Below are 16,040 nucleotides of genomic sequence, written 5' to 3'. Positions count from 1 at the left end.
TCTGATCTCCAAAATCCACTTTGTTTTATTCATAGTTATGTCTTAAGTATCGTGAGCTTAAGTGGACTCCAGGGGATGGTGGAGGACAGGAAGGCCTGGAGGAATGTTGTCCGTGGGGTCACAATGGGTCGGACACCACTTCGCAACTAACAACAACAACATGTCTTAAGTCTATAAAATAAATACTGAAAGCCAAGGATATATGACACTGAGAAATATGTGTCCTTGCTGGGCAGTTCAGAAGTCCTCTGCATTCCATAGCTTTGTAAAACCTTCATGTTTGCAGAGCTCCAGCATACTGCAACAGTTGTTTGCTCCTCCCTGGGAACTTACTCCCTGTATCCTCTTACGGAGAATATCTTATAGTCCTGCCACTCCTGAAATGAGTCCAGACACTAGTATGAGCAAGTAATACATTGTTGCCTTGCCTTTGTTTAGTCTTGAAACTTAAGATAATCCAGACATTGACAAGAGCCAGAGTAACTCATGTTCGTCAAGACTGTGTATTTTCAACCCTTGCCCTGGATTCATGCCTTTAAAAAGTGGATGCAGTACAAATTTGTAGCAATGAGGCCCAGCTCTTTAACAATATAGCCTCTCTGGAATGTGAAGAAGGAAATGAGGAATTGTCACGTGACTCTGCAGAGTCAAGGTGAACAAGTGAGAATAATCAAGCAGCGACTGAGAACCAAACTGTACTGGGCATGGGCGAGAGCAAGTGTGAGTGAGGAGAGTGCATTCCTAGATCCAGTGAGGTGGCACCAACCTAAACAGGCAGATCAATTATATAACATCAGACTTTCCCATCATTTTGTCCACAAGCAGCAGGAACCATCCTGAGGCTCTGGGAAAGGAAGGAGGAGGGGACCATTTTAGTTTGGAATCAACTCTGCACATGTGCGGAGGCTACTCAAACCAGTCCGAGGGATTACCATTTTGATGTACGCAGATCATTAACAGCTCTCATGTAACACAGCAAAACCTGTTAAGCTTCAATAAAGGATTGTCCTTTATAAGTTTTTCATTTTGATCTGCTAGAAAAGAAAAGGGGTGGAGAAACATGGTCGTGAAAAAAATTGTTTGGTTTTAAATGTTCTATAGTCAATAAAACAATGTAAGAAATTAAAATAATATTCGTACTGGGGCTGTTCAGAAAACGGGTCAAGTTTGTCAGTATACTGCAGCAAGTACTGCATTTCTAACTTTTTTTTTTTTGGTGGTTGAAGCTATTGCAATAAGGATGCAGTTCTTCCAAGAGTAAATCTCCTGGGTTCTTGCTTTCTCAGCTACGTTTATAATGTGTAAGCTTATCTGTTAACTTAGTTTGCCAGTTTGTAAGTAATTATTGCTGTTTCTAGTGGTTTGCAAGCAAGATTTGGGGAGAAGTAAATTTATTTTATCTAAATTTGTTTTCCTACTTTTCTTCCAACAAAATTTGTAGAGTGGCTCAAAAAAACTTCCATAGCACAAATCCTTCTAGTACCAGTGATTTTGCTTTTAAGTATCTTTCTTAATTTGCCCAGGCAGAAACCTTTATTTTTCCAGAAGCCACATAATCGATCTCAGTTTGGTTGCGCTTACTTAACTGGTTGACAGATAATATTATCTCAGAAAGAGAACCCATGATTTATTGTTGGGTTGTTGACATCATGTGTTGTCATTGGGCAGGTTTGCATGTCATGCTAAGTCATCCTGAACATAAGCCATGGTGGGTTGGTTGTTTGCAGGCCCAGAAATGACTGTGCTCACATGTGTTGTTCCCCTACTCCTCTCTCTGTCCTCTTTGTTTCTCCAGAATATATCTTAATATCCAGCTGAACTCATCTTGTCTCCCAGTTCCTGTTCTGATCACTACTCTTTTCAGTCACTACTTTAAAAAAAGAAAAGGGGGGGACCTCAGAACCTCAAAAAACACAACTGGGGTATATTTTGCTTTTCCAGTCCTTGAAAATTCCCCCCTCCTCTCTCTCACATACACCCCTTTCACAGGCACACTCTTTATAGCTGCTTGATATGTGTAATCTTACCTGGTCAATTTCCTTATCCGTTTCAGTTGTCCAAGGAAGCAGCAAAGTAGAGTAGGTAACAGACAAGAAAATTGACATGTGACACTGAATAGAGGCTAATTTGGGCACAGTTGCCAGAATCCAACTGCTAAAAAGTTCCTTTAAAGCAGTTCACCAAAAGCAAGGGGTGGTGACACAAAATTTCCCTGTTCATGATGTTATCTCTGTAGTTTTAAGTGATTTCTTGGTATCAGCCTCCTTTTGAGCATTTCCTGTAGTGTTTAGCTGTTCTGGAAAGGGAAGATACCCATTTTCCCCTCAGTTTTTATGGCTCCTGTTTTGGAGAAGTTATTGCTATTCTCTGACTGTTCGTTAAAAAAACCTAAAGAAATATAGGCAAATGTAATGGCTGGGAAGTAAGTGAAGGGGTAATTTTCACCAATTTATGGATTGGGAAATAAATGGAGAGGAAATGTATGTACCTGCAGTAACTGTTCAAAACCAAACAAACAAACCTGAAAGAGAGGCATCTAATTTTCACTGGTGTTTTTGCATGGGCTGTACTGAGGAAGACAAATTGCTAAAAATTGCATCCTCCATACCCTGTTTCAATTAGCAGTATATGCAACAGATCAAAATTTCTTCTGCCCATGGAAGGGCATTGGTGGATTCACCTATTGATGGCTCTTAAAGCCCTACTTTACAGGGATATAGTTCATCAGCCACTAACCCCCAGCCCATTTTAAACCACCATAACAATAAGTTAAATTACAGATGCTAAGTACCTCAGCATCTCCCATTTAATTGCTCTGAATAGTGACAGGATGATAAAATTGGATTACATTACATTGCACTGTCAGGATTCTTCCCAAAATAAGCTGTTCAGGCAAATGTGGATACAAATAACTTCTTAAAATGTAATCAATTTGCATATGTCTACCGATTGCATAATATGTATCTTGATGTGAATTTATGTTGTTGTTACTATTGTTGTCTTGCAGGTTTAAAAGCTACAAAAATATTTTTTGCTGAACATGGAACATGCTTTGTAAATCTTGATCTTAGTTTAATAGCAGTTCTCTGGAATGAGAAATATGGTTTCAAACTGGGCAGGATGTTTAGCTTCACATCTGAAGATACATTTGACATACTAGACTACTTTAGAGAGCTATCATACATGGAAATTCGTTGTTTTCTATGGATGTTAGAAGAGAATAGAGAGAATTTCCCATTTCTTCATCAATTCTTAGATGACTATTTTGATAACCTTGGTAAGTATACCAGGATAAGTAAAAGACTGGGTTTCCCCTTTAAAACTTCATTACAATGCATTGATCTAAGTGCATATCTGTATGTCATGCGTTTAATATTCTGATTACAAGCCTCAGGAAATATACCTTCCCAAGAGCATGGTGTTCCTGCTATATTAATGTTTATCCTTCCCTATTACACCAAGAGCTTATATGACCTCATTAGGTGTTTCTGAGGGAGAATGTGATGGACTGTGATGCATGGAGTCAAATGAGGAGAGCTGTAGATTCTTTACAAATAAGTCAGCCTTCATATGGAAGGATATGCAAAATCCCAGGCACTATCATACTTTTTACTTGCTGAGTTGGGGTAGGGACATTTCCTGCTGGACCAGCAAAAGCTTCTGTGGAGATGGCTTTGAATTAAGTGTCCAAATATTTCATATAAATCTCTTTAGTCCACATAACAGCAGCACATGGTTTAAACAACTCATGTGCTATTGGGGATGAGCAGAAGTGCCACCTGCCATACACCAGCCACATACAGTTTTAATCATTTGCTTAGGATTGGCTTGTTTATAGGTTGATGAATGTGATATGCTAATATGGATCGACAGATCAAGGAATAGTTAATGTGTCTATTATAAATACCTAGTCCTCCACAGTTGTGCATAGGCTTAAAAGGATCTGATAAAGTCATGGTAGTATTGGTACAAAGTTTGGAATTTTCTTTGTATCCTGGTCTTATCTTTTTCCTTACAATATTGTAAATATATTTTGAAAACAGATAATCCTTTTACTGTAATAACAAAGGAGGGAACTGAAACTACTTTGGTAAGTTTGCTTTTCTTCTTGATCTTTGTTGAAACAGAAACATGAATAAACTTTAATATTCTGCGAGCAGGAAGAAGATGATTATTTTTCTGTATGACTACTTTCACATATGGGCCACATAACTGCATGTATTTGTTGCCAAGTAAATATCAGTATATGTGAATGCTTATGACCGAGGACATCCAACAACTTGAACTTGCCAAGGTGGGGTACTGTAGAAATTGGAAAATAAATGTAGACCTTGGGTTTTTTTGCTAGGGAAAACACAGAATGGAAGACAGAAAGTGCAAGTAAAATTGAGCAGTATTCTTTTCTTTTCTTTTATTATATTTTGGCATACTGTAAATGATAAGCTGTGCTAAAAAAATTCTTGCTTTTATAGAATAACACTATCAAAGTTAAAAAAAGAAACCAAAAGAAGGCAAAGGGATCAAAGGTAATTTTTTATTCTTAAAAGATATTCTTCGCTGTTAGGATTTAATGACAGAAACAAAATTAGTAAATTCCCAGGTGCTCTTCTGTCCAATTTCTTATATTCGTCACATCTTAAACACTTTTCTTTGAATACTATTCTGAAAATCAAAGAAGGATTTTGTTATTCCTGTACTTATTTATTATTCCTTGGATACTTTTCAGCTTGGATCCCATGTTGTGGGAAGTCCACTAGAAGGATTGGAAGTGATGTGGGAAAACTTCTTTTTCTCACTGTTCAGGGTTTTAGGAGCACAGGACATAATTGTATGGCTTTTAACCAATCGATTTTTAAAATATTTGCACAATTTTCATGGGAATAGAATTTTAACTTTAGAAATTTAAGAAGCATACTTTATTTTTAGATGAACAGGTTTGTTATAGCAGTGTCATTTTAGAAGACACATTATCTCCTTCATGTGAAACAAGAGGCAATACCCCTTCTGAGACCATTTTTTTTCCAAATTCAAAGAAAACAAAGTGTATAATATATACATTATTAACTAAATGAGACTTAATATACAGAAATAAGACAATGTTGATGTATGCTGTGCTGGATCTGAACCTGTCGGTATAAAACACGTTTTATTGTTTTTCTTTTTCTCTTCCTCTAGGCTAATTTAGTTGTGTCTGGTCGAGTTGGTACAGTAACTAGAGAAGATGACTATCTATTTTCAGAAGAAAATACATTGTAAGTTCTGGAATGAAAGTGCATAGAAGACAGTCTAGCCAAAATTAAGGATGTTTAAATCCTCCTAAACTCATTGGTTATGGCAAGCTGTGCACACTCACATACCCTTTTTGTAACCTGGAGCATGCAATTAGCATATCAAGTACTGTATAGATAAACCTTTCGCTTAAAATTATCAGTGGGTTATATCTGATGGTGTTCCCTGCTAATGGAAATCTCTAGTCCTGATCTCCATCTTGGATGCATACCTTAAAGATAGTGAGCAGGATTGAGACTGTGAGAGAAGCCAAGAGCATTCCTGCCAGGGCTCTCACTCTCCTTCCTGGCAGCATTCCTGCCAGACTCTCACTAGGTTGGTCTTCTAGTTGAGTCACCCAAGACAGAATGGTAAAAACTCAGACCCTATGCATCTACCCTCTTCAGGAATAACTGTCACATTACCAAAAAAAGAATGAGTATCTCAAATGGAGGCAGGAGTAGACAGCTACTGGTAGGTGGTGGTAGTTGAAGGTGATGCTGGCGGAGGATTTTTCAAAGATAACAGCAGTGATGCACAAGTTTTTTTTTCCCCTGGTTAGTACTGGACAGAAGAATGCAATAGTTAAACTACTTCTAAATATTTTTACCTTGAAAACCCTGTTATACAATAGTCGCAAATGAAACAAGACATAGTGCCACAAGATGAGATTCCCATATCAGAATGCACTGAACTAGCAACTGGGGAAGAGCAAAGAACAGGTATGAACTAGTGTGGCACTTATGACTCAACTAAATCAACGCTAAAAGGAAGTCTAGCAGCAGACCTGCACAGAAGTAAAAGGAAAGTCTATTGCTGAACAACACATGCAATTGGAACACGGAATGTAAGAAGAATCAATCAAGGGGAATTGAAAACCCTTAAACAAGAAATGGAGTAGTTAAGTATTGTAGCACTTGGTGTGAATGAAATAAAGTGGGCTGGAATGAGACATTTTCAGTCAAAATGTTTTTCTCTAGAAATGACAAACACAGAAGAAATGGAGTGGCTCTAATGTAGCACGGGCAATAGGGAATTATAATGCAAAGTCTGACCAAATCATAACTGAATTCTTCAGAAAGTTTTGAACATAGCCATCATTCAAGTCTATACACCAAGAAGAAGAAATTGAAAAGTTTTACTTCGGAAAATCTTTATCTGTCCAGAAACCATTTTTATGGGGTGGATTAAAAATATTGTTAATACTAATAGCTATACTGCACCCAGCATTCAGCAAATGTCATCAGCAGTTTCAGACAAGCACTGTACATTTTTTCTTAAATTTCTGCCATTCCTTTTTAGAGAAGGTAATACTGAAATTATTTCATTGTTCCATCTCTGAAGAGATAAGATGAAAATTTTATTCTTAATGGTGGAGGTGCTCATTGGTCAAAACATTTGCTATTTTTCCCTAACAGCTGTAAAATAGCATCCAAGCTACTTCTGGGCTCATATTTTAGATAGTAAGTTTGACAGCTAAGGTGGTTTAGTTACCGTTTTTTAAGGATTCATTAATTTTGTTCTAATTTTTTTTCTTATGATTAGATTGTATGTTGTATTTTATTATCATTGTTTAAGTCCATGGATAAAACAAACAAGTGAAGTATACACTGTTCACTATTTAATTTTTACTTTAAATCATGCATTTTCAAATTATAAAGAACCTGCTTTTCTTAATGCCTGTTGTTGTTACTCTTCAGCAGAAGTTTTATGAATCTGCATGAGCCTTTCAGGATTCCAGATGGTCTTCATGAACAAGTGGAGATATTTGAAGCTTTGTATAATAATGCTTCTTCCAGTAGCGATTATCAGAGCATTCTGGACAACTATCCAGACCCAACTTGTGAAAGCTTGTATGAGTATGTTGCTATGTCCTACTTTATTATGTGTATTATTTAAAAGAAAACAGGGAAGGAGCAGCTGTGATGAATAAGTATTCTTAATACTTTCGACATTTTGCCTTGGCTAAGCATCATTTACTGCTTTGGGGAGTTTTGCCTCTCATATTTTCTGTTGAAACAATTGTGTCTGAAAAATTCTTTGGTTTTCAAAAGCAACATGATGGTTTGGCACAAAGCTGCTAATACTAAAAATAGCATGTGTTTCAACAGTGCTCATGACATGCCCACCATGTGTTCAAGAATATCCTTTTTCAAGGATAGGCTAGACATGTACATGGTAGGGATGTCATGAGTGGAGCCGGCTAGAGCTGGGGGTCAGACTAGATGGCCCAGGAGGACCCTTCTGACTTACTCTGTTTCTGTGTTTCAGATGGTCCTGATACTAGTTTATGCCACTCATGAGGAACTTCCAACTCATGGGCCTAATCTGCCCTGTGGAAGTTCTCCCAGCCTACAAAGGTGTGGGCTGCCTTTGTGGGGCCTTGCAGAAGCTCTGCCCTCTGGCCTGGAGATTGCCAATATGTGGCCTACAGGCATTCCAATATGGAAAGCAAGTCCAGCAGACACAGCCTCACTCCTTGCCTCTGAACGCATTTAGTGAAAATGTAGAGGGATCCAACTGGACAGTCTTATAGTGTGTAGCTCAAAATTGCTTTATTAGCTTCCATAAGATATAGTTAGATATGATGTTCATATTGTGGTCCATAGTGTTACACTTTATTTAAAACTATTCAGTTTCCTACTGGTTCTCTTTAAATTGGTCATGTTTTATAATATTCATGTAAGCTGATACATGAAATAATAAATTAGTAGTGATTGCACAGCTTCCTATTGAAATTAAATATACCTTTGATTACTTTCACAGCTATTTTTCTCAAATCTTGGAAGAATATGGCCCTATGGAAATTGATAACCAGCTGTTAGTTGGAGAATATGCACATTTTCCTGAACATACTCAAAAGATTGTAGAGGATGCTGGTGGCCTGAAATCTTTTCTGTTGGAATCTCAACGTTTTGTTATGATAGGTGATCTTATTGGCTTGATGAAACATGCAGTCATGCTGAAGGAAAATGCAGATGTCATTGGAGTGGATGAAAGAACTAAAAATGAAGAAAATTGCTCAGTCTGCCTACATAGTAAAGAAAATAATTCCCAAACCAGACTTCATTTAAATCCAGATGCTAAGGAATTCAAGCCCATGTCTTACATTAATCAGCCCTGTGTGACAATATCTACTAATGCAGCAGTAGCCAGTAATACTCCGGATTATATGACTACCAGCCATTCCTCTTTTAGTCCTTTTGTTTCCACGTATTCTTTTTCTAGTCAGACAACCGACTCTATAGCAGAATCATTGCCTTCAGTTATTCCTGAAAATCGACCATTATTTCTGAATGAGATTCAATCAGAGTATCAAAATGAAAGAACTTTGCCAGTGCTTACTCAGATACCACTTGTGCCAGATATTTCAGAAGACTCTAAATATATATATGTGGATTATAATGCTTACCTTAATATTGATCCAGGAACAGTATCAAGCAGCAATTACAGCATTGCTAATCATGCAACAAATGATGAAGTGCAAATGTTCCAGAATTCTCTGTCCATGCCAGTGAAATGTGATATTCAGCCTTGTGAAAATAATCCTGATCAGGCTGAGAATCATAGTGATGTAGCTGAGTATAGTCCCCTTGCCAAAACAGAAACAAAGTATAAGACTGTAGCAAGAAAAAATCCCCGTTCAAGGATGATCGCAATTCAGGTGAGAATAATACCTATTGTGTAACACTGGATTCCTCAGTGAACAGACTTGCTCCCCCCGCAGCACCGTATTTTATATAAGTAATACATCATGCAGCTTCACAGTGGGTTTGATTAACTGAGATTTTTAGTTTTGCTCTTTTGGGACCTCTGTATTATCTAGGAAGTAGCACTAGAAGGGCTGAATGTTTGACATGTGTCTCACATCTTACATCTGTTTGATTTTCACCAAAAGGGGATTTCAATGTATATGACTTCAGAGTGAATATGCATATCAAACAGTGCATTCAGACTTAAATGTGTTGTTGTTTAGTCACAAAGTCATGCCCTGCTCATCATGACCCCATGGACAACATTCCTCCAGGTTCTCCTGCCCTCCACCATCCCTCAGAGACCACCCAAGCCCACACTCACTGCCCCAGTGACTCCATCTAGTCACCTCATCCTCTGCCATCCCCTTCTCCTTTTGCCATCAATCATTCCCAGCATTAGGGACATCTCCAATGAGTTGTTCCTTCTCGTTAGGTGGCCAAAGTATTTGAGTTTCATCTTCAGTATCTGGCCTTCTAAAGAGCAGTCAGGGTTGATCTCCTCTAAGATTGACTGGTTTGATCTCTTTGCAGTCCAAGGAACTCTCAGGAGTCTTCTCCAGCACCACAATTCAAAGGCCTTAGTTCTTTGGTGCTCAGCCTTCCTTATGGTCCAGCATTCACAGCCATACATTGCAACTGGGGAAACCATAGCTTTGACTATACAACTTTTGTCAGCAGGGTAATGTCTCTGCTTTTTAGCATGCTGTCTAGATTTGCCATAGCTTTCCTCCCAAGGAGCAATTGTCTTTTAATTTCTTGGCTGCAGTCACCATCTGTAGTGATCTTGGAGCCCAAGAAAATAGAATCTGTCACTACCTCCATTTCTTTCCCATCGATTTGCCAGGAAGTGATAGGACCGGATCTTAGTTTTCTTAATGTTGAGTTTCAAGCCAACTTTTGCACTCACCTCTTTCACCCGCATCAAGAGGCTCTTTAGTTCCTCTTCACTTTCTGCCATTAGAGTGGTATCATCTGCATATCTAAGGTGTTGATATTTCTGCTGGCAATCTTAATTCCAACTTGTGATTCATCTAGCCTCACCTTTCTCATGATGTGCTCTGCATATAAGTTAAATAAGCAGAGGGACAATATACAGCCTTACCATACTCCTTTTCCAATTTTGAACCAATCAGTGGTTCCATGTCCAGTTCTCATTGTTGCTTCTTGACCCACATACAGGTTTCTCAAGAGACAAATAAGATGGTCTGGTACTCCCATCTCTTTAAGAACATCCCACAATTTGTTGTGATCCGCACAATCAAAGGCTTTAGCGTAGTCAATGAAGCAGAAGTAGATGTTTTCTGGAACTGCTTAACTTTTTCCATGATTCAGCATATGTTGGCAATTTGATCTCTAGTTCCTCTGCTTCTTCGAAACCCTGCCTGTACTTCTGGTAGTTCTTGGTCCACATACTGCTGGAGCCTAGCTTGTAGGATTTTGAGCATAACTTTGCTAGCATGTGAAATGAGTGCAGTGGTGTGGTAGTTTGAACATTCTTTGGCATTGCCCTTCTTTGGGATTGGAATGTAAACTTACCTTTTTCAATCCTATGATCACTTTTGAGTTTTCCAAATTTGCTGGCATATTGAGTGTAGCACTTTAGCAGCATTGTCTTTTAGGGTTTTGAATAGCTCAGCTGGAATACTGTCTCCTCCACTAGCTTTGTTGTTGCTAAGACTTCCTAAGGCCCATTTGACTTCATACTCCAGGATGTCTGGCTCGGGGTCAGTGACCACCCCATCGTGGTTATCAGGGGCATTAAGATCTTTCTTCTAAATAGCCCTTACTTGTGTTGCCTATTTGTAGAAGTATACTGGTATAGGAAGAAAACTCATGTTCCCAGCCGTGTATAAGCTCTCACACATTACTGCTCTACCAGATCTACTCACTGCCAGTCTCAGCTTCCTGAATTGTCACTCACCAAATGGCACATGATCATCACATATGGTAGTGTACATATTTCTCTTGTTTTATACACGTTCTTTATAGAGAAAACATGTAAAGTGGCTCAGAGGCAAAATAATGATTCAAATTAACTGTGTGTAGTTAATTTTGCATTTGGCTATGCTGGTCTTATGTTGCTGTAGAATCAAATTCATTGGGTTCCTGTATAGCCAGTGGGCAATCTGTGGCCCTCAGCCAAAGGTCAAAAAATGAGCAGCTATCAGATTAGACTGCTGAGTGTGCCGGAGATAGTACCCACTATCATGAGTACATTGGGAAGTTCCTCCTCTGCACTCTGTAGCTATACATTTTGATTATTTTCTTGAACAAGCTCCACACATGCAGAGAGCCTATATGTGTGAATGCTCAGATAACCACTGACAGAATGACAGTTACAGGTAAGCAGTCCTACTTTCCTAAGCCCTGTTCTGTAAACTGCAGCCTTGAGTTGGGACATCTTTCTACCTAGTGCTTGAAGTGGGAGGGTACAAATAAGGAATGTGGCATGGTGGCTGCTGCCTAAGTCCTTATTTCTATGATATTGTGCTGCTTGTAGTCCACTCCTCTGGTCTGCTAACCTGGAGTGTGGATAGCCAGGGGCAGATTGGAGGAGAAAAGGTATCCTTCAGTGTTTGCTGTCTGGTATAAAACCAGGCCTAAGCCAAGCTTAACTCCTGTGTTCTTGCTACATTTTATATCTCCCTCTCTGTGTTATAGTCTGTTGCATTGTGTGCTTGCTTTGCTGTGCACTTGTGTTGGCCTAGAAGGGGCCAGCACTTACAAGCAAACTCATTTCTGCTGTGGGACTAGGACACAGACAAACACACACATACAGTGATTGTAGATAGCAACACAGCATTCACAATTGTTTTGGAGATCATCCAGAAAGCATTTTTGTTTTATTCAAAATTAGGTGCTTGTGTTCAGGGACTACAAAGCACTGGCTCACCTTATTGATTCTGCTTTTATTACTGCAGTTTGTGGTGGTGGGCCTGCATATTTAGCTTCAACCAGAAGTTAAAAAGTTATTTCCTCAGTGGGGAAATAAATGCTACAACTGTGTACATATTTACTGAGCAGCAGTAGCAGCCAAGCAAAATAACATTCTTTATTATTAGAAAGCACTTGCTTGTTCCTGGTTCTTCCTATTCTCCCAGATTCCACAGAACAAAGCCTTTTATAGCACACTATGGCACTTTTCTTTTGCAGGTGCTGCTTCTAGGGAAGAAATAAGGCTCTTCAACAGACTCCTCTCTGTAGTAAGCTCTAGTTCTGCTCTGCCACACAGTTACATTTGTTTATTCTTCTAGTTGAGGGTATTAATTCATTAGTGTTAGAGCTCTGTGTATATTCTGTAACAGATCAGACCTGTTGGAAAGTGCAGTGCCCATGGATTGATGGAATTAACTAATCTGTTCAAACCATTTCTGGTTCTGTGTATTCTAGGTAGATCAAGAACTAACAGACAAGGGAGTTAATACTTTACCTCTCCAACCATATGAAACTCAACAAGTAAGTAAAGGAGTGGATATTCACAGCTGGCCCCATGACAGAGCAAAAGCATATCTTAAACTGGATCATTTCTAGTAACTGAAGAAACTGATGTTCCTATAAATAGCTTAGCTGCAAAGAGGCACTCTTAGGTTGTTTTAAAAATATGTGCATGTTTACTTACCATGTTGTTATTTTAAGTTTTCCAATTGGACTATGAATTCCTGGAGACATGGATATCTAAAATTACATGTAATGCTATTCTTCCATTGATTTAGTGTAGGGATGAAGAACTTCCTGTGATGACGTGGCATCCAGTCTTTGGTGTCTCCTTGGGTTTCTTTGGGGTGTTCCTCTAGGGGTCTGCTTGTCCTCTAAGCCTCATTGCCTGGAGGAATCACTAATGGTATCTCTGGCTTGAAAAATGAAAAAAAAAAATACTGTAGAAAGGAGCATGTGTAGATCTTTTTCCATTATAGCAGCAAGAACAATCCTAAATCAGCTGTTCTTTCATATAGAGGTCCTAACGTAGCATTAAGCACTCGATAATCTGTGCTTTTTCAGGGTGATACGTTACGTATGGAAAAAGAACACCAGGTACTACAAGAACAACTTAAAGAAGCAAGTGAAAAATATGAACAGCTTAAAAGTCGAAGCGCCAAAGAAATTAGTGTTTTAGAAGATGAGTTATTACTTCTTATTGAAGGAAACAAGGTAATTTTCTTAAATGGTAAGCAATTATGCTTATGAAGGGAAGGAAAACTGGCTATCCATTCAGTTCAGATTTAAACTTCAGTTGGATCCAGAGGTGTCCTCCTATTCAGGGAAGGGCTGTTTTACATATTGCTTACAGCTTGATGTGATACTAAACCAACAGAATTGCTTGTGTTGTCCTTTCTGCAAGCTAGAGAGCTGTCATCAAACCTGTTTATTATAGCATTGTGTCAACATTTGCAAAACTGTGTTACAAGTTGTTTTCCTTTCACTCTTTGGATCCAACCCATATCATTTGGATCCAAAACTTAATATGGAAGTACATGCCACTAAAATTGCTGGAATATATATCCTTTAGGTTCAAAAAATTGTATTCAGGATCATTGTATTAGTTCTGGCTATAAAGCCTAGCTCCAGCAGCATTTTTTTCTATCTAGAGTTTAAAATGTCATTTTAATTATTGCATTATTTAGAAACATGTAATCAGAACCATTCATAAATTCTGTTTTTGTAACTCAGTTCTTTGTCACTTGGATATCTTTTTAGAAAAGTATCTAATTTCTTTACTTTTGTTGTATAGCTTACCAAAAAAGAACTGGATTGGTTTCACCAAGATGTAGAAATGGAAATGAAAAGATGGCAGCAGGAAAAAAAGGAAAATCAAGAGAGATTAAAAGTAGGAAAGACTAAAGTAAGGAAGTTAACAGAAACCAATGAAATGTAAGTTTATTCCAAAAATAAAACAGGTTTGTGGGATGTGGGAATGAGGATGGAGATAGGGAAGCTATGTAAATCCTCCCATATTTTGTAGATTTCAACTAGTATCTGAATATTCAGCGTAATTCACCTGCTTTAAACTTGACAATAATAATCAGCAGCATTTAGTAATAATGCTGCTTGTGTAGTGTTCCTCTGGTCCTCTCTGTATTTCCAGATGTAAAAGTTCTGCATTAATATGGAAATTCTATTTGTTTGACATCTCATCTCGTTTTTGATTGCACAAGCTACATATAAAAGATGGGCAGCCTCTAGTAGTTACAGTCATCTTAGACATGTTTACCAAAAAGTGTCTAAATTTGCATGGAGTTGCACTGATAGTTTCACTTGTTGAAATGAATCCTGTTAGCCTCCATTTGAAGAAGGCAGTGGAGATAATAAGACGATTAAGCACCGGTACTTGCTGTGTTACACCGCCCTTATGAGACTACATGAATACTTTGTGAAGGCATGATGCCACTCAGCTTCACCCACTATACTTATACTTGCTGCTATTGATCCATGGCTCCTCATTTATTTGATCTTGATTCTGTTCTTGCTTCCAGTGTAGGCTATATTTCTGTGGAAGAACTTTGTAGTAGGTTTCATTAGTCAGTTATTAAACTGGCTATTTCACTGCAGTTTGCAGAAATTGTCAACAGTCCATAGTACTCAGTGTCTGCAGCTTTGAATTGTTTGTTTTCCATAATTTTCTAGTGTGAACCTTTTAATGGTTCTTTTTTATATCTCAACTTTTCTTAACAAATTCTAACTATCATCCAATTCCATACCCATGTGTTTTACTCTGTTTCTGGTTGGTTAAATGTTCTATATTTTGTGGCTTGTGTCATACCGCTTGATGCAGAGAACTTGGTCTTCTAAAAAGAATGTTGAGTTTTGGGAGAAAAAGTGAATAGCTGCCTGCTTCCAAAATGCTGTGTATTGGGTGTGATTGCCCAGTTTTGTGTTCCATAGGTTTGTTTTCTTTCTTTTTTCTAACATTTATCTTTATGACAAAACAGATATACAAGAAATAATGATGAGAAGGATAAGCAGTACAAACGATATTTGGATGACTTCCTTGAGATCAGGTAAATTTAAATTTGCTTTAAAATGGTTTTTAATTGGACATTAAAAGCAGGATCATCATTATTGGGAGTGGGGAGCTGTATAGCTTTCATTGAATGCTAAGAATTCATCCAACCCCTAAAGAGCTTGTGTAATAGGAGAATCCAGTCTGTTTCCTTGTTGGAAGTTATAAGGCAAAACATTACCCTATAAATCAGATTAAGCTTGCATGGTTGGTTAGTCCTAATTACACATCCATTATTTGTTGCCACTTACACATGCTAGGAAATAACAAATTGCTAAGCTATTTCTAATGTTTAATTCAGTCCTCCAAGATAGGCAGGGCAATATGTTCAAGTACTGCTAACAGCCTTTGCATTTACTCCACAGTAATAAGTCTGAAAATGAAAAAGTAAAAATGGAAGAACTTATAAAGAAAAGTCACAATGACCACCAGGAGTGTGTTAAGCGAGCTATTGCAGCAGAGGTAAAAGATACTATACTAGAACCTTGCTTTATGTCTCAGAGTCCTGTCCACTGTTCATTGCCTTCACAATCTGTTGTTGTTTGCCTAAAAGATTCATGGAAAATATAACACTGTGTCTGTTCTAGAGGGAAGGCATACTATTTGGAGTTTGCTAATACACTGAGACTCAAAACAATGCATTTGAGCAAGAACCTCTTGAATGTTCTCTGTCTTTCCTCCACGTATCTAGAACTGACTGACTTTGGGTTTATACTTTATCAAAACCTTTAAAGTCAAATATTTCATGCTTTTTAAAAAACCTATTTTGCAACATTGGGTAGAATGGTTCTCTATTTAGTGTGGAAAAACATCTAAGCATAAAGTATATCACACACATACCTCAAAGAATTATTTTGTAAGAGGCTGTCAGAACGGTTCTGTAGGACATTTGTATAATTTGATTCATTTCTATTTAGATAAACATTTAGATCATGATCAGTACAGTTAACTTTTGTCTGGTTGGTTTTTGCTTTTCATTTGTGGCTGCTCCTACACAGTCTTAAAATTTTTGTTTTTGC

General features: G+C 38.0%; 1 protein-coding gene across 4 annotated transcripts in view; it reads left to right on the top strand.

Annotated features, from left to right (window-relative positions):
* TTC3 (tetratricopeptide repeat domain 3) overlaps positions 1-16,040 on the top strand; it is a 70,258-nt gene that overhangs the window by 41,917 nt on the left and 12,301 nt on the right. For 3 of the 4 annotated variants that reach the window (XM_044442211.1, XM_044442208.1, XM_044442212.1), the window contains exons 19-29: positions 3,008-3,277; positions 4,044-4,090; positions 4,473-4,526; positions 5,176-5,252; positions 6,969-7,127; positions 8,035-8,932; positions 12,414-12,479; positions 13,023-13,172; positions 13,753-13,892; positions 14,951-15,019; positions 15,387-15,483. In XM_044442211.1, the coding sequence (XP_044298146.1) occupies positions 3,008-3,277; positions 4,044-4,090; positions 4,473-4,526; positions 5,176-5,252; positions 6,969-7,127; positions 8,035-8,932; positions 12,414-12,479; positions 13,023-13,172; positions 13,753-13,892; positions 14,951-15,019; positions 15,387-15,483 (2,027 nt within the window). The remainder of the gene's footprint in view (positions 1-3,007; positions 3,278-4,043; positions 4,091-4,472; positions 4,527-5,175; positions 5,253-6,968; positions 7,128-8,034; positions 8,933-12,413; positions 12,480-13,022; positions 13,173-13,752; positions 13,893-14,950; positions 15,020-15,386; positions 15,484-16,040) is intronic. The other variant, XM_044442209.1, reaches the window with a different exon arrangement.

This window comes from Varanus komodoensis, unplaced genomic scaffold (assembly GCF_004798865.1).
Source record: "Varanus komodoensis strain SLA01 unplaced genomic scaffold, ASM479886v1 scaffold4, whole genome shotgun sequence".
Lineage (NCBI taxonomy): Eukaryota > Metazoa > Chordata > Lepidosauria > Squamata > Varanidae > Varanus > Varanus komodoensis.
The sequence above is the reverse complement of the archived record's forward strand: the minus strand, read 5'-3'. Positions and strand labels throughout refer to the sequence as shown.